Genomic DNA, 19,042 nt, shown 5'->3' with positions numbered 1-19,042 from the left:
GATTTAAGTCGGTATTCAAGAAACAGTAAGTACACTTTCTTGATTTTTATTTATGTTTATTATATAAATAAATGAAAAAGCTGACTGTTTCTCACCGTTATAACAGAATAACGTACAATTATATTCGAGTGATGAAACAGAAGTTCTATCCACATTTTGCAATTAAACAAAATATCTCATCATTTACTAATTAACGAGGTTGGACTCGTGGTTAAGACTTGGGGATGTCAGTGGGGAAAATTTAATTAGGGAAATGTTTGGCGAGTAATGAAATCGGAGATGAATAAAAAATTGTATTTGTTATGGATGATGAGGCAGATGTGAATTTTATGTTGGACCGGTCCCATTCCACAACACCCGCTTACTCGACCTACCTATCTTTCATATTTGAAATAATATGTATGCTAGTTTTGAAAAAATTAAAGCCTTGTTTATACTAGCAAGATGTTAGATGTCTAACCTAACAACCAATTGTACGGGATATTTGTTAGTTTTAGTTGTCAAATACCTTTTTTTCATTTTATAGGTGTTGTCAGGTACTTCGTCCTGATTTGATTGTCGCATTAGATTTTTTGCGGGACTTTAATCGATATATTATTGTAAGTTTCTCTACGAGTAAATAGCTTTGGAGGTCCCTAAAATTTGCCAAAAGGAGCAGTTAGGTCCCTCAAGTTTCAAAAGGAGCATTTAGGTCCCTCAAAATGGATGGAAACGCTGCTTTTTGTTTTCCGTCACTAACGGCCGTTAAAATTCAATTAAATTAAAAGGAAACTAAATAAAAGGCACTAAACGACAAAAAAACAGTTACATTTACCATTTACCAATAATTAAATAAAGGGAAATCCATTTCAATTAGCTTTTTACAAAAATATAGCCGTTGATGCTCTCAAAAAACAGAGTATTTAACATTCCATGCACAACAAAACAACAATAAAACACTTAAAAAAATAAATTATTTCTTCTCCATCTTCTGCTCTGTGTTTTTTCTCTGTTGCTCCACCATAGCTGACTCTTCTCAACAAAAAGGTATTTTTCTGCCATTTTTTTTAAAATCTTAAGTTAGCTTATTTTAACAATAATTAAACATATTTAGGAATAAATTATTAAAACGTAATTTATTTGCAGAATGATGAACAAGGCTATCTCTTTGTTCAACAATGGTGATAATGAACACCCTAAGAGGTGCTACTGTGGATTCACAGTATCCATTCAAAAGGCATGGACAAAAGAAAATCCTGGAATGAGGTTCATTGCTTGTCCAGATTATGATGTTGAAACAAACAGAAGGGATTGCATCTTTTTTAAATGGATTGATGAACAAGAACCAACAACTTGGCAAACAATTGTCATACTAGGGTTAATGCAAGATAAACAAAGCCTTGCTGCTGAAGTTGATAGTTTTAGGATAAAACTTAGTGAAGCTAACAATTATGCAAGGAAGAGGGAGGCAGACTATGTGATGAGCAAGATGAGAAGACCTATTAGTGTGAAATGTGAAGTGTGGGTTGTAATCCTAGTGATTCTGTTTTTTTCCATCTGGTTTGTTTTAAGTTAAGTGGGTTAAGTGGTTCTGTACTAATGAAATGTAATGAAGACTTTAAATTCAATAAAATCTAACCTTATGGTCTTTTTTCTAATCTTCTAGCCATTGCAAGATCCTGCAATGCTTGGCTTGATATTGTGTGTCCTTGACTTGGTTGAGTCTGTGACAATGGGAAGTCATGTGCAGGGAAGGAGTAGATGGTTTGCTCACCCCCATGACCAGATAGAAAGCTGCAGGAGGTCTTTGCCTCTGTGGTGTGGGAAAATGTTGTGATATAGGCTGCATTAATTAAAACAAATTAGGAACAAGTTGGCTTCAGTACAGTAAAGTAACATGTAAGAAAGAATTTGAGTCTATTGAATGACTTACAGTAGCTATTATTTGATACCCATTTGGGTAGGTATAAATACCCACACCCCTATTGTGCATTGGTATAGCTGAACTGGTTCTTGGGTGTTGTTGTTGTGGTGTGGTCTGCTCTGCAGTAGCATGATTGTTGCTGTGTTGTTGTTGCTAGGGGCATTCTTGCAACCCCTTTTGTTGCGGCCTATCACACCACATAAGCTGCATTTCATGGCACAGCCTGTTCTCTTCAGCTTACCATATGCAGTTACCTCTCCAACACCATATCTCTTCTTTGTTTTAGGTCTTCCATTGACCTTTTTCACCTTTGGAGCCACAACAATGCTATCAGAAGTAGGCCACTCTTGAGGACCATTTAAAGGCTCTAACAAAAATTCATATGCCTTCATGTAGGTCTGTTTGTAGAAATAGGCATTCACATATTGTTCTGGGTGGTCTACTTTATTCCATATAGCAACAATTGCATGTTTGCATGGAATCCCACTCACCTGCCATGCATTGCAACTGCAAGTATGTTGGTTCAGATCCACCACATACTTAACCTGTGTTGCACCTTCTCTTACTCCATAGCAAAACCCACCATCCCAGTATGCATTCCAACCCCTAGCCCAAATTTTGTGTTTCTCTAACTGAATTTGGATCCTAGGACACAGCATTCCAACCCCTTCAGTGTTGTTTTGCTTCTGTTTCCCTCTCCCCCTCTTATGGTGTTGTGGTGCAACTAAGTAACCAACATCATCCTCATCTTCTGACTCACTAGGGCTGTCTAAGTCACTGTATCCATCAAAGTCATCCCCTAAATTCAGACCACCTTCTACTTTACTTTCTGCTAGTTTTTTCAGCATTACTAACTCCTCAAAATAAGCCTTTTCCCTTCTCATATCATCAGATATCTTAGACCTAGCAGTGGCTAACTCATCATCATCCTCATCTGTACCCTCTGAATCATAATCAATTTCAGGTTGAGGCACATTTTGAGGTTGAATTTGAGGTTTAGGTTGAGGTTCAGTTTGTTTGGGTGGGAGTATTGTAAAAGGTGGTTCCACATAATCAGAATTTAAGTCAACCACATCAGTATTCAACAACTCAAGGAAGCTACCTCTCCCTCCTCCCCCTCCTCCACTCCTGTTTAGGTTAAAGTTGTAGGTGGGTTTGATTTTATGTTCAATGTATATATGAATGCTTTTGTATTCAAAGAGTAAAGCTAAGAAAGGGTCACAAGTACTACTATCAAAACCTAAAAACCTAACCCCATTCTTGAATTCTTTCCTAGGGTCCCAGAAATGTACTTTCTCTATATCATTATAACCTAAACTATCCACTAATTCCTTAACATATTTGCCATCTGCATTCTCATGGATGTAATCAAAGACATCCACCCTCCCCCCATTATAAACCATATCACCTTGCACAACCCATTCACCACCATGATGCACATATATGCAAGGGTTCAAAGTCAAATCATCAACATCTGATCAAAGTTAAACAATATCAATTAAAAAAACAAAACTTTAAGAAATCAAACCAAACCAAAGCTTGAATAACAACACAAGAGATAACAAAAGGAAAAAGTTGCATTCATTCATTCATCATGATCATTTCAGTTGCATTTACAAAAGGGTAGGCTTCAACCCTTACATTTCAAACCTCAATCCACTATTGAGGGAGAAGCCTACGGTTAAATATAAACTACTGTCATAACAATGACAAATACCAAAAACCAACACTTGTCACATTCACAAAAACCTACATTGCAATGACAGTAGTAATTGTCCTCGAAAATTAAAAATAAAAAAAGCTATAAACAAGCTGGATCATCATAAGCTTGACAAAAGAGGGGCCACCACCAGCGCCACCACCACCCATCTCTGCATGGCCTCCACCACCAGCTACTCCTCCTCCTTGAAAAGGAGGGGGAAGCCGTCAAAGTAGACGGTCATGTCCTTGTCCATCCAGGCGTGGAAGTCACGGCCATCATTGTCAATGATGTCCATGATCACCCACTCACGCAGCCACGCGCGGTAGCATCCTTGAGGGTAGTGGTATGAGAGGCGGTACCGCAACTTGGCCCACCTACGCCACTGCTTGCATACCATCTGCACAGCAGCCTGCCCCTCCCAGTCCAGCTTGGTGAAGATCTGGGTGATGAGGATGTCTTGATGATGACAAAGGGGGTGTGCCTCCCTTAAAGCAAGGTCTCCTAAAGTCAAAGTAACGACCAAAGTCAATAAAACAGTAAGTAAACCCTAATTATTAAACGGAATCTAGATTAAAATACTTCCAAATTAAGAAACAATAGTTTAAATAAACACCATTTTCAAGAATATGCAAGCATCAATTCGAATTAATCAAACTCTGTTTTTTATTTAAGTGAATAAAAAACAGTAAGTGAAACCCTAATTACTACAAAATCTAGTTTAAATTAATTCCAAATTAGGCAACAATTGTATAATTTAACATATTAAACACCATTTTCAAGAACATGCAAGCATCAATTCGAATTAAAAATTGGAAAGTAAAAACGGACGAAACCCTAATTCCAACTTCAATTGATAAATTATGCAAAATCAGCCCACGATTGTTTAAATTAACATATAAAACACCTTTATCAAGATAATGCATGCACCAATTTTGGGAAAAAGTTACTTAACAAAAAAGCCTTAATTTATCATGGCTCAACTGCAAATATTTATTGAAAAAACCGACAAATTGAATGAAAGTACCTTCATCCCATCTAGATATTCTTGTTCTCTTCCTGGGGGAGGGAACTTCCCACTTGGAATCACCAGAACGTTTGTTGGATACGCAAGAACCCATTTTTGCAGAATACTCAGACCAATAACTTCAAATTATCTCAAGTGTTTAAGTGAGTAAATGGGAAAAAGACAACTGAGAGTGAAAATGGGGGGGGGGGGGGGGGGGGAGGACCATATAAATAGGAAGTGAAAAGGGGGGAAATAGGGTTGGGAACAGTAAAAAAAATACCGCCAAAACATTATTAAGAAGGAACCAGAAAAAACGAGGGAAGTTGGAAGGGTTTCCACGTGTACATATACAAAAAGTAAGTTGAAAAGGCTAAGTAATTGGAAAAGGCTTCTTTTCATCAAAATCATCTGTTTTCAATCATTAATCTACGTGTATATTAATTCTCCTTTTATTTTAATAATTTTTTATATTATTATAATCATTTTAACGGCCGTTAGTGACGGAAAACAAAAAGTAGCGTTTTCCATCTATTTTGAGGGACCTAAATGCTCATTTTGAAACTTGAGGGACCTAACTGCTCCTTTTGGCAAAGTTTAGGGACCTCCAGACCTATTTACTCGTTTCTCTACTATAGTTTAATAGAAAAGTATGTATAGTGGCAGAATTTTTAATTGAATGTGAGATGATGTCAGTTCATTAATTTTGGTAGAAGAAAGAGTGATAATAAAATGATCTATGACAATTAAAGTTTTTACTACCTTAAAAAAAAAGTAGATCAAACCTTTATGTGTGGCTACCTAATTCAATTTTCCTCCAATTTTTTATACTCCTTGTGTTATTTTCTTTAACTGTTTCACCCTTCTCTCTTTAGTTCTCTGAATTTTGTCAATTTTGTGAATTAATGGTGGTAAAAAATGATGTGAATTCATGGTAGATAAAGAAGCAAGGGAAGAGAATAGAGTTAAATACATGAAATCGTGGGAGAAGAGAAAAAATCAGAATTATTACCATTATCGTGCCCCCCACATAACATTTTCATCTATTTTTTCAATTTCTAGGTGGTAAAAATTAAGTTTAAAATTTTTGTAGGTGGTAAAATACAAGTTTTAGTTTTTTAGGTGGTAAAAGAAAATTTTGATATTTTTTAGGTGGTAAAAAACAATGTATCCCAATTAAATTGGATGGACGGAAAAAGAAATTGCAACGATTAAATTGGGATAGATGAAGTATAAGGTAAATAAAAAAAAAGGCGGGTATTGACACAAATATGAGGCGGGTATGAGATAGAGATGGATACCCAGGTTAATGGTAGGGCATGGATGAATTTTAGTTTGTACTCGTTACGACGGGATGGATTTTGATATTGTACCCGCCGTGGCCCATGAGTGGTGTGGCGGGAGGGGATGCGATTTTGAGGCGGGTATGAGTGAGGAGGTATAATCATCCGCACTCGTCCCGCCCCGCCCCATTGATAAACATCCTTAGTTAAGAGTCAGAAAAAAAACTAAAAAAGTTGATTCGTTTAGATATGATATATATGCAACTATGCAAGTATTATCGTATCAGTAAATTTATATATGGGTGATGATAAAGGTCGCAAGTTGCGACAACATTTAGTTGTCGCAATCTTACGTGTCGCAGTTTAATTGGTACATATATGCGCCACGTAGACTATGCGTTATCAGAATATTTTTACTATCAATTCAATATTTTTACTATGAAAATATGTAAATAAGGAAGTCGATATAAGGAAGGAAACAAATTAGAATATTAAGATTTTCCTACCTTTTTATGAAATATGTATAATAGGATATGTAAGTTAAATATTTTAGTTTCCATTTTAAATCATGCCACATAAGCATGCCATGTCATTATTGTGACACGGCTTTAAGGTCGCATGTTGCGACCTTTATCATTTTCGTTTATATATTAGTGTTTATTAATTTATTTATTTTTACGAGCAGAATAGTGGTTAAGCTTTATAGAAATTCGATATCAATATAATTTACTTAAAAATGAAATCCTGTTAAGATATGCCATGTACGTATGATTATCCCCTAAAAAAATGTCCCACCTACATCATCATGCTTGTGATGAGCTTGAGTTTCGAAACAAGTTGATATACTTGGAATTCATGCAAATTAAAGGTGCAATTTCGAAGACTAATTATTTTACACTGTACTACTGTATGGTTTGACAAAAGAAATTATACTAGTTGGTATTAAACTTTGCTTTTATTGATTTTATTTCTGAAAACTACTACGGAGTACATGTCTACATACAATCATGGAATTAAAACTCACAAAAATCTGACAGAGAATATAATTACGTTATAACTGCAAAGAATTATTAATTGCCAAGACTGATTTGCTATCCAAGAAAGCTGGAAAATGTTCAACTAAACTCACTAAGTATGCATATCCCATTCAGAATATACGTACTGTAATCTGACATAAAAGAATCAAATTTTTGTATTAGAGTATCAACTTGGGCCTAGCTAGAACTTTTTGCCAAAGGATGACAGCAGATTCCCAAAGCAACTAGGCATTTTCTTATTCTCAGGGATTTTAGGCTCCTTTGTACGATGTACAGCACGTATCATGGTTCCTTCAAACTCAAATTCGCGTCTATACAAGACAGGGTGTGCCAGAATACTATCCTCCCTTTCCTCAGTCCATATCTCATTTGCCTGTAGCTGCCTGGAATTATCAGGTATAGCACCACTGGAACTACTCTCAGGAACTAAATTGCGAGGATTGAAATCATCATCATCATCATCATATACAACACTGGTAGGGTTCTCAGAAAATATATTCCAAAGACAAAAATCTTCCTCAGAGATGGAATTCTGAATACTAGGTCCACCATGAAATTCTGCTATTAGTTGTTTTATAATCTCAGTCGCCACTTGAACATCTTCACTTGACAAAGTAATATGTGTAGCAATATGCTCTATGACAAACTGTTGAGCTGTAACTGTTTCTGGTGAGAACTCCAAATTAAAGTTTGCAATCATACCATAATTGCTAATACTCAATTTCATTTGTATCATAACATTGTCCTTGATTCTTCCTTGTAATTTAAATTTCTTGTTACCACTCTCCATTTCCTTGACAAACTGTAGTAATCTATCAACCTGATCACGCATTCTACATTCTGTCAAACTCGAATTTGTACGTGTTGTTGATTTGCTGGGTGCAAGAAACGGGTCATTCAACAGTTCATTTGCTGCAGGTCTTTTATCTGCAGGAGCCAAACACCTCTCAATGAAGTTCTTAAGTAATGGGTCTGTCACATAGCTGAGTTCTTCAGGCTTTACACACGCCTTAACCTTTTCAACTACCTCGTTGTTATTACAACCGCTGTAAACCCTTATATCTGGAATAACCAACTGTAGTACGCATATCCCAAAAGAATGTATATCAACCAGCTGATTATAATTTGCTTCAAAGATTTCTGGTGCCATATACGCTGGTGTACCAGCAACATCATATTCAATAGTTTCCGGTTTAACAAACTTTGCTATACCCATATCTCCCAGTTTAACCGTTCCTGAGTTTCCATTAACAAAGATGTTAGTTAACTTAACATCACAGTGCATAATTGGCGGATTACGAGTGTGCAGATAATTCAACCCATTTAGAATCTGTCTACACCAATTCTTGATTGCTGTATAATCTACAACAGCATTATTCATCGTGTAGTTCCTCAAATTCTCAGAAGAAAATATCTCAGTAATCATGTGAATGATCTTTTCTTGATAATCAATCCAAGAATGGTAGCATTTCACAATATTCTCATTATCTAACGACTTCAACAGACAAACTTCTACACACAAATCATTAAGAGTACCTTCAGATTCTGATGTGGCAGTGTCGCCTGTTATCACGATCCTACTCCAAGCAATTTCTATACCCTTAACTTGATCAAATCCCTTGTAAACACTTTTCCAAGCGCCTACCCCTAACCTCTTGTTGTACCTTACGTATCTCCCTGTAGGATCTCTCTCCACAACTGCTAAATTACTACTCCAAGACATTACTAACACCAAAACAGAACCACAAAAAGATCGATTTGGGATGATTAGTGTTGGTTTTTTTATGATTATTACTAGGGTTTTGCTTGAAATCTATGTAAAATTATGGAAGTTTTCTTCAATGTGTTCAAAATGAAAGGATTCTTCTCAAGGATAAACGCAAAGATTTATGGCTTGATTTTTCTAAGTGTTGGGTTGCTGTACTTTATCCAAACTGATGAATATCTTTCTCTGTCCGATTGTTTTATAGTAGTAGTAGTGGTGTTAAGTCGGTGATCAAGAAACAGAAAATACCGTTTCTTGATTTTAATTTAAGGAATTAATTAATTAAACAGGATTTTTTTTTTATTCTTTTACTAATTAATACGGAGTAATATTTACAAAAAATCACTTATGTTAAATAGTGTATCAGTAACTACTATGCGGACTAAGAAGAAAAAAAAAAAAAAATACCAAAGTATGCAGAGTATAATCATCAAGTGATCTAGTCGTCTCGCTAATGCAATCGATTGCTCGAACCCACAACTATGCATATCTTGTACGTAAATTGTTCGAATAAGTTGAAACGAAAAACAAAAACAAAAATCGGAATCTAATTAAATTTTAATCAGCAGCTTCATCATTATAAAATTTCTGGTCATCAAGACATGAAAGAAAATGTGGCAATGTGTTTACTTGGGCTCGAGGTACGTCATTGGAGACCTTGGTTAGAGAAAGGCTCGATAGGTACATTGCGGATAATTTGTGGTGCGTTTTATTCCCATATGCGGAGGTGATTAATTTTCCAATATGTCACTCCGGTCACGCAGCTATTGAATTGTGGCGAGAAAGATTTGAAGCGTCGGAATAAGAAGTTCTGTAGGTTTGAAGCGTTATGATTGTCAAGTGACGATTGTGGGACGGTGGTGGAGGATGCATGACATGATGACACTGGTTGTAACACCCTAATAATTTCTCGCCTTTCTAAAATTATTTTCTTGAATAAATGAAAAGAATTACTAAAGTATTACCGTCACCGTGATAACTACTAAGACTCTGTAACAGAATAACGCAGCAGAACTTTTAACTAACTTTTAAAAACTAACATAAATAGTTAATGCCTTAACAAATTTGGAACCATTTAAGGCCCTATTAAAAAAACAACTGAATAAAATTCATTAACTAAAAAAACATTGTCTAGACATCATTAAAAATAAAGATTAATAAACTATGCAAATAAAATGCTCTCAACATTCTCAATCCCGAAATACTGACATTACTTCACCTGCAAGTAACTCATAATAGTCATGTTTAAAGTCTGCTCACCAACAAGGCAAGTCCAATGATGGATCGTCGTAGACTCATTAAGAAATAGGGCATGACCAAATACAACATCGATTAAAATTTGAGCATCAACCCTTCACTCCCCTCTTCAATGACATAAAACCTATAGGCTTTTCTATGTTCTGCATAGCCTATAAAGATGCAATCAATTCCCTTTTCACCAAAGTTTTCCTTTTGGGTTCCGTCACTTTAACGGTAGCCCTACATCCCCATACCCTAAGGTAATTGAGATTAGGATTTCGTTTGCGCCAAAGTTCTTATGGGTAGTTTTATTCCTTTTTTTTTGTAACTCTATTCAAGACATAACAAGCTGTCAATATAGCTTCACCCCAAAAACCGTCACTAAGACCCGAATTAGAAAGCATTGAATAATCATATCTTTTAGAATCATATTCTTTCTTTCCGCAACCCCATTACTTTGAGGAGAATATGGTGCGGTAATTTCATGGATTATACCAATAGACTGAAAATAACGTGGATCGTAATACTCTCCGCTCCTATCCGTTCGAAGTTTCTTAACTTTTTCATTAGTTTGCAATTCAACTTCGATTTTAAATATCTTAAATTTATCAAGAGCTTCATCTTTAGAAGATAACAATAAATGAAACTAAATCGTGAATAATCATCAATAAAAGTTACAATATATTTCTTATTTCCTAAAGAAGGTGGACTGTGAAAATCTTACAAATCACTATGCACCAATTCAAACAATTTTGATTGTCTTTGCACGCTAGGAAAAATGATTTCTTGTAATCAATACCTCAATACCTAGTATTTAAAAAGGAAAACCATGGATTATTAGATGACATGTGTCATTCCATCTTTCCTCCAATAATTTGTTTTTTTTTTCTTCCAATTTTTCCTTTTGTTGTTTGTTTCACAAATTATTTTACAACTTTAACACCCCAATTCATTTTCCATTTTCAAAATCAATTCACCATTTAATTCATATAACTTCTTCCACCCCATCTCCCTCCTTAACACTCAATATTTACCCACCATCTAATTTGTAGATTTTTTTTCAACTTTCAACCCTCTAAAATCACAACCCCTCAATAAATTTAGCACTTTAAAAGATTGCTTAACAACCACTATATAATTACCCGTTCATTGAACGGGCTCATAAGCTAGTTTTATTTAACATGCATGTTTTACACTTCTCTATATCTATACTAATATTTAATAGTAGGCAAGTTTGCAACAAATATATAGTGCCATATGTCACTCCTTGAAAATATCTTCCTATTTTATTTTATTTAAATTTCATGCCCCTTTATTCACCAATTTCATGTCTCTTCACCACCAAAAATAATTTATACCCCTTCAACTCCAATAAATTTCATGCCCCATTATCTTTTATTTTTTCTATTAATTTCAAATAACATAGTAGTTTATATATATATTTCTATCTTCATTGTTTTCTTAGAGAAACACAAAATGAAATACATTTACTCTTTTTATTATTGAAAAACTACACTCGTCTTTAAAACATAACAAAAGTCGTGCATGACACATGGTCAATACTAGTTATAATCTAAAGGAAGAATCAAACTCACTTTAGAAATATCACATAAACGTCGATAATTAACATGACATAAATGATTGTGCCATAGAGAAGAACATCAAGCCAGCAAATAGAATTCACAACGTCATTATAAATGCTTAATTTAAACATTCCAATACAATAATATCCTTGACCTACATAAACACCACCCTTATATAATACAAACTTATCAGCCTCAAATACCATCTTAAATCCAAACTTATTTAATACGCCTCCAAATATTAAGTTTTTCCTAACTTCTGGTACAAAAACTACATCCCTAAGAGTTAAAGTTTTTCCAGATATTAGCAATAATTCTATTTGGCCTATTCATTTAGCCTTGACCATAGAATCATTCCCCATGTACAAATTCGGACCATCATCCAAATCTTCAAAAGACTTGAAATAATCATATCTTTGCACACATGTCTAGAGACTCCCGTATCAATCCACCAAGAGTTATCAACCTGCACAACATTGATTTGAGAAATCATAGCCACAAATTTCATTTCTAAACTTGTAGCATCATGTGCAACAACAATACCTTGGTTCTTGTCAATATTGTTATGTTTACCCTTGATAGCCTTCTTATTTTTGAAGGTTGGAAAATCCCTCTTGAAGTGAGGATCATTACATTTCCAACAAGAACATATTTTGGCTTTTTACTCTTCTTGTTTGTAACATTTTGTTGTTGGATTTATGTGGCCTTTTTTTGAACTTTTTAGTCCCACTAGACTGTCCTTCCTCCATCGCATTGATGGAAGAACCCGGAGAAATCTTATCATTAAAATTAGTCTCCTTAACACCATCTTGAACCCGGATACCCTCCTCTACAAGAAGGCGAGTACCCAATTGTTCCATGGCCATCTCCTCCTTTTTGTGAACATGGTAATATATCAAAAATAGATGTTATCGCTATATCCTCATCCATTACCATACCATGCAATCTAATTTGAATCAAAATATGTTGAACTTCATGCCTATCATTAGACATTTAAAATTATTAAAATTGCTAACAAGAAGTTTCTTACTTGAAGCATCCTCGGAAATATACTTGGAATAAAGTTTATCCTAAAGTGTATTTGCAATCTCCTCATATTGGTACATATCGAACAACAGGTCAGACAACGCATTCAGTATGTGCCCACGACAAATGTAATCATCGTTCTCCCACTTGGTTCTAAGCAGTTTATTCTCCAAAGTCTATTCTTCTCCATCGGCGGGAGGACTTGGCATGTGAGTTGTTAGCATGTACACCACGTTCAATATTGTCAAAAGAAATTGGATCTTCTTTTGCCAACGACGATAACCCGCACCTTCGAATTTTTCCAATTTATGGAAATTTGTTGCCATATCAAGTAATGAAGACACCATTTAGATTGTTAGAAAATCACTGTGGGGTGATCGGATAAAATCTTCAAGGTACGAAATATTATGCTTTCCTAATAGTATTTTATCGACCCAAAAAGGAACAATCGGGTTCACAATAACACTACTGAGATACAATGAAGAATCAATTGATCTTGTCTATTCTCAACAAATCAATACAACAAGGACTTGTGTTTCTCACTCAAATGTCTCACTAGAGAAAAGATTTGCAAGAAGTTTTCTCAAAAGTATGCAAGTATGATCGATGTATTCATCATGAACTAATGTGTCATGAAGACTCTATATATTAGAGATTTTAATGAAGAGTCGCCGTTTAAAATAAATATCCAACAATTACATCCAAAGCAGCCGTCACAAAACCGCACAAAAAAACGTTTGGGACTTCGCCCGAACGGACGCGAGTGCAAATTTCATTACTCATGAAATTTGCCCGATCGAAAAAAGTCACCCAATCGGACACGAGTATAAAGTCCCAGATTATATTAGAAATCGTCCATTCGCCTGATCAGGCGCGAGTGCAAAGCTCATTTTAGTGAGTTTTGCTTCAAACAACGATTGAGCGTCCGATCGGGCCACTTCTGCCCGATCAAGTCCGGGCAAAACACACATTGCTTTGATTTCTATAATCTCTTCCCTTTACTCCTTACTTTGAATAAACTCTACGTATAAATATTATACTAACCCTTCTCAACTTCCATTATAATAGATACTCTGTACTTTCCATTTAACGCATAAAGCCATTTGCACTATAAATCTTCCAAGTCATAATTCATACCTTATTACTCAAAATCAATGGCCCTCTTGACGCTCATTTCGCCAATTCTTCCTGGAATTGCAGATCTCCCAACATTCAGCTAGTCTCAACAATCGGTGCTGTTTTTCCACAAATTTATGTGTCATCACTTCTATTTTTTCTCTATTTCATGGTCGATTTCGCCAATTGCTAGCAGCTGCTCGTTGCTACTTCTTTCGGTAAGACTGATGGAGTTAGAGAAAGCGAGTTATGAGAAAGCTTGATTGTATTGATGTTAATGTTAGAGTATTTATACAAGTCTAAGAATATTACAAAGTCAATAATTTCCTAAATAAAAAGATATCCTATAATAATATCTATATAAATAAATATTGTATCAATGATATATAATCTCCATGATATTATCCTCAATACGCCCCCGCAAGATGGACGACCAGAGGGAAAGTCCAATCTTGAAAACTTGAGTGTATGATGATTGTTTGAATGGATGCTTCGTCGCTTCGAGGAGTACATCGATGAACGCACAATAATGTTAATGATGAACCTGTTGTACATCTTTTTTTCTTTTTTCTTTTTTTTGTGAAGAAAAGGATGCGAGGTGAAAGAAAATAGAAATTGAGTTTATGTTTTTTTTTTTTGTGTGTATGAAAATATAGAAATGGGAAGGAGAAGTTGCCTTAGTGGTTGATTTTTACGATTGTTGAACCATATGAACCATTGATGGCCAAAAAAACGTAACAAACACTAAAAAAGGTCATATTTTTGATTGGGAACGTACCCATCTTTATAAAACATTAGAGATGAGTTTTTTTTTTTTTTTGCTAGCATTTGCCTGCAACGTATTGGTGAAAGGGGAGGAAGGTTCCATAGCCATGCAACATAGAATGAGAGGAGATGGTCGTGGTAGTGATGATAGTTTAATCAAAGGGTTTTGTGTTTCTCCATAACGGTTTGGAGAATGCAGATTGGAGTTTGGCTTGGTAGGTAAACTACGGGGTGCCAAAAAGTTGAGCGGAAGTTTTAATTTGAAGCTTTCTAGAAATGTTCGGCTTGTTTGGGTGTGAGAACGACACAACCACACCATTAAATTAGAGGAGAAAAAGAAAGTTCAGTATTATCCATGCACCATTTGTCAATGGTGGTCGACATGGGTTATGGTGACATGGAAAAAGAGGAATAAGTGGAAGGCAAAAAGGGAGAAAAAAGGGAGAAAAAAATGTAGACGGATCAAGGTTGTGATACCATGATAGAGTTATGAGAAAGCGAGTTATGAGAAAGCTTGATTGTATTGATGTTAATGTTAGAGTATTTATACAAGTCTAAGAATATTACAAAGTCAATAATTTCCTAAATAAAAAGATATCCTATAATAATATCTATATAAATAAATATTGTGATTGATTATAATCAATCACTTACTACAATCAATGATATATAATCTCCATGATATTATCCTCAATAAAGATATTGCGTTTATTTGAGTTAATTATCGCTTATGCCAACATTCTTCTCCGAATTGCGTTTATTTGAGTTAATTATCGTTATAGTGTTTAAATTTTGAGTGATTGCCTTTTTTTTGGGGTGCTATGAGTGATTGCTTTCTTGATTGAGCTTGTTAATGCGTTTTCAAATGAGATGCTCTTTTTTTGATTGAGCTTGTTAATGCGTTTTCAAATGAGATGCTTTTTTTTGATTGAGCTTGTTAATACGTTGTCAAATGAGATGCTTTCTTATTGAATTTCTTGGATTGCAATTTCTCTTTATGGTATCAAGGGAAAGAAGTTAAGTGAGACAAAACGCATTTTCTTGTTTTTTTTAGGAAAGAACAATAAGTATTTTATTTTATTCTTCCCTTTCAGTTCCTGCAATTCTGGGAGGAAAGAAAAGTTAAAAAAAAACTATGAAAGGGCTTTCCGATCACTTCTCTGTACATTTTTTCGAACCAGCCATGTTTTCTATACCTGACGAAATTAAGAAATTTGAGTGGTAGAATCAGGAATACAATTAGTTGGAAGAAAGTTGGAGTTGCGGTTATTGAATATAAGATAAGGGAGTATCAACTCTGTTGATTGGAATGGTGGATATTGGTTTACTTTGATGTTGTTTGGCTGTAAATTTGTCATTGTGTGGCTTACTTATACAGGGTTACTTGGTCTACTTCTGGGATTCAAGGGGTTTGTTAAAAAATATTAATTTAATGATCAGTTTTGTTCATGGTGGCCTTTTTAATTTAAAGCATGTGCCTGAGGATGAATTTTGGAAATGGGGTTAGAGGTTGTTCATAAGGTTGTTTAAATAAGAGGTAGGATATTATTTAGTGGTTTTCATGGTAATTGTTGATACTTTATTCGCTTAACAAATTAGTTAAGGGCAACACAAAGCTTTCTTTTTTTAGTTATGCTATTTTAAAAATAATATTTATGGATTAATTTGTATCCTAAAGTCTTTTATATTTATACTGTATCTAATATCCAATTTAAGAATGAAATTCTTTCATAATGTTGATATAATCTCTTACTATAACAGTCTTCAGTTTGAAAATTCATTCTTCTATTATGTTGATGAAAATGGAAGACGTCAAATTAGGTACAATGTTCCTCTTTTTAGGAAATTTGTGAATATTCAGTCTATGTTGTAGCTTGCACAGGCGGGACATTGACACTGGGATGCTGTTGAAGCTGATTTTTACTTCGTGGCCCAGAACTGAGAAAATGTCTGTGAAAGTTGTTTACGAGGGGTTGGATGGAGGATGGTTTACAAGATTTGTTGTAGGTTTTTTAAATTGATAAGCTATGATTGTTGATTCAAAACCTGAAGTATTGAAACTGTGACGATTGGATGTGAATGAACGCCTCTTAGTAGTGACAAAAATGTGGGAACTTAATGTCACAAATCTTATTTCTCGCACTATCTTACATCTCATCAGGTTTTTGTTAGATTCAGGGGTGATTGGGAAATGGGACGGGAATTTAAATCCATGTTTGTTATGTTTGTATTGTTACATGCAAATAGGCATTTGACATTCATGTAGTACATATTAACAAAAATTGTTGAGTATCAATTGTCCCAGGCGCCCAACACATATTCTATGTTTCTTACAACAGGTACCTTTGAGGTAGAATGATGATTTAATAGCAATATGTAATCTTTTTTCTCCTGTTATAACATGTCACCATGCCATCTGAATTTGTAATGGAATTCGTTGGCTCGTTGCTGATATATGGTGAATTCAATTTGTCTTTCTGTTCATCTTACTCTCAGTGCTTTGAACCCTACGTGTATCCCCTGCCAAAAGAAAAAGATCACACATATCCCTTTTAGTAACAGATATTTCTCAACTTTTGTTTTATATTTTTTTAATAAGAATTTCCTCTTATCTTTAATTTTGCAGTTTTATAATGGCTACCAATTGTAGTGGTAAGACACTAATAGGTAATGGCAACTCTGAAGATTTGATTAGTTATTTGCCAAGCAATGTGATCGACTGCATAATGGATCATCTACCCCTTCATGACACTGCAAGGCTGGCTATCATGTCGAGGGATTGGAAACAAATTTGGAAGTCACTTCCACATTTGAAGTTTGATGCTCAATTCTTTAAACAGGTGCTTAACAAAAATGAATCTGAGGATATTGATTTCTTCCGCATTGTCAGCAAAGTTCTACTCTCTCACAATGGCCCCATACCTCGATTTTATCTTCACATTCCATACATGATCTCAGAAGGTCCAGATGTCAGTCCCTTCATAAGCTTTCTATTAAACAATGGTGTGAGAGAAATCACCATTGAGAACTGCAGCAGCTTTTCATTTGATTTACCCTCTCATATATTCTCATGCGTAGAGTTCAAAAGCTTGAAACTTGATTTTTGCATAATACTTATCCCGCCTACATTTAAATGCTTTAAATATCTTATCCACCTTCAGCTTGACAATGTGAGATTTACAAGGGGTAGATTTAGAAGTTTCATTGCTGGTTGCCCTGTGCTAGAAACATTGATACTAAAGGGATTTAGCGGTGTTGATCATCCTACTATAGAAGCTCCTAATCTGAAGTTCCTAAATGTCTGGGGCACATTCAAATCTAATTCTTTGAAGAATTGTCAAGGTCTTCAATCTGTTACTATTGGTTTGCTTGAAAAGGTGGCCAATAACCGTGGTGAAAAGGCACGTGATCTATTTGACTTTATTTCGAAATCATGTAAAGTTCAGGAGCTTAATATCGGAGGCTACTATTTTGAGGTAATGAAGAGACTCAATTCTAACTTTGTATTTAGTTCTTGTTTCTCATGTCATTTTTTTTATTAATTTTTTTTGGTTAATACCTGATGTCATAATTTGTTTTTTTCGGTTGTTGATTTGAAGTTCATGGCTGTAACATGCTATTGGGGTGTGATGAGTTGGACTTTTAAGGAACTGAAGCTTCTGCAGTTGTCGAATATTGATGCCAATAACTTTTTTCAATTTTTCTGTGCTGGTCGACTGATTCAATACTGCCCTAACATGGAAGAACTTGTAATATCTGTAAGTTGCTTCAGCGTTTTATGAATATGATGTAATGAAAATGATTGTTAGCGCTTAAAAACTATTTTTTATATCTCTTTGCCTATATCTCTTTCCAATATTTGCATCTGGTAAGTTTGTTTATTGAACTCTTTCCAATCGGTTCCTGTGTTGGACTTTCTTTTTCCTGTAACCTTGTCAGGGATATTGCTATTGAGGCCTGAGTGTGTTTTTGTCGACCTCAGAATTTCGATTCAAATCCCAGGTCTGTCATTGATGGGAATGTGTCGGGCTTCCAATTCAGCTTGTTTTATGTACCCAACACTTCAGTGCTTGCCCGCGCACTTCAGTTGTCTTGAACCACCAGTAGAAGAAAATGTATAAAAAGATCATGTGTCAGATGATCTTACTAATTAACAATCACGTTAACCAAAAAATATGTGTAATGTACTTGTTTGTAAAAAGTATTCTGTATAGAGGAATATGTTACATTTATGTATGCTACCGTCACCCATGTCCAATTTTAGGTCATTGTCTCCTCGTCTATAATTCTCAGGCTTAGCGATGTTGCTAGTCTAAACTAGCTTAGGATGTTTGATTCTTGTTTTCATGGCTTAATTGGGTTAATTCTGTTCTGCAGTTCAGGAGCACTGCCTGTTCGAATGATTATGTGGTAAATTCTGACCCTAGCTACAAACACTGTAGCCTACGCAGAGTTTCTTTTGACTCTGTTAGTGGTTTCAACACGGAACTCAATTTGATTGAGTTTTTACTTTCCCACTCCCCTGCACTTGAGAAGGTCTACATTAAGGTCAATCCAACGCCCGCGTCTGATTTAGAGTGGAAATTAGCAAGAGCGCTAATGCGGTTCCCTCGAGCATAG

At 35.1% G+C, this 19,042-nt stretch overlaps 2 protein-coding genes across 2 annotated transcripts; one reads left to right on the top strand and one right to left on the bottom strand.

The window, feature by feature from the left end:
* Window positions 1-7,109: 7,109 nt before the first annotated feature.
* Window positions 7,110-8,651, bottom strand: LOC110790190 (probable serine/threonine-protein kinase WNK11). Its single transcript, XM_021994965.2, has one exon. It carries the CDS (start codon window positions 8,649-8,651, stop codon window positions 7,110-7,112), a length of 1,542 nt encoding a protein of 513 aa, XP_021850657.2.
* Window positions 8,652-16,139: 7,488 nt separating this feature from the next.
* On the top strand, window positions 16,140-19,042 carry LOC110790189 (F-box/FBD/LRR-repeat protein At1g13570-like). The gene is made up of 5 exons (XM_021994964.2): window positions 16,140-16,243; window positions 16,359-16,409; window positions 17,049-17,898; window positions 18,022-18,180; window positions 18,800-19,042. Exons 1-5 carry the CDS (start codon window positions 16,140-16,142, stop codon window positions 19,040-19,042), a joined length of 1,407 nt encoding a protein of 468 aa, XP_021850656.2.

The sequence above is a fragment of the Spinacia oleracea genome, chromosome 5, assembly GCF_020520425.1.
Source record: "Spinacia oleracea cultivar Varoflay chromosome 5, BTI_SOV_V1, whole genome shotgun sequence".
In the NCBI taxonomy this organism is placed as follows: Eukaryota; Viridiplantae; Streptophyta; class Magnoliopsida; order Caryophyllales; family Amaranthaceae; genus Spinacia; species Spinacia oleracea.
Note: the sequence above shows the minus strand (reverse complement) of the source record. Positions and strands in the feature narration are given on the sequence as shown.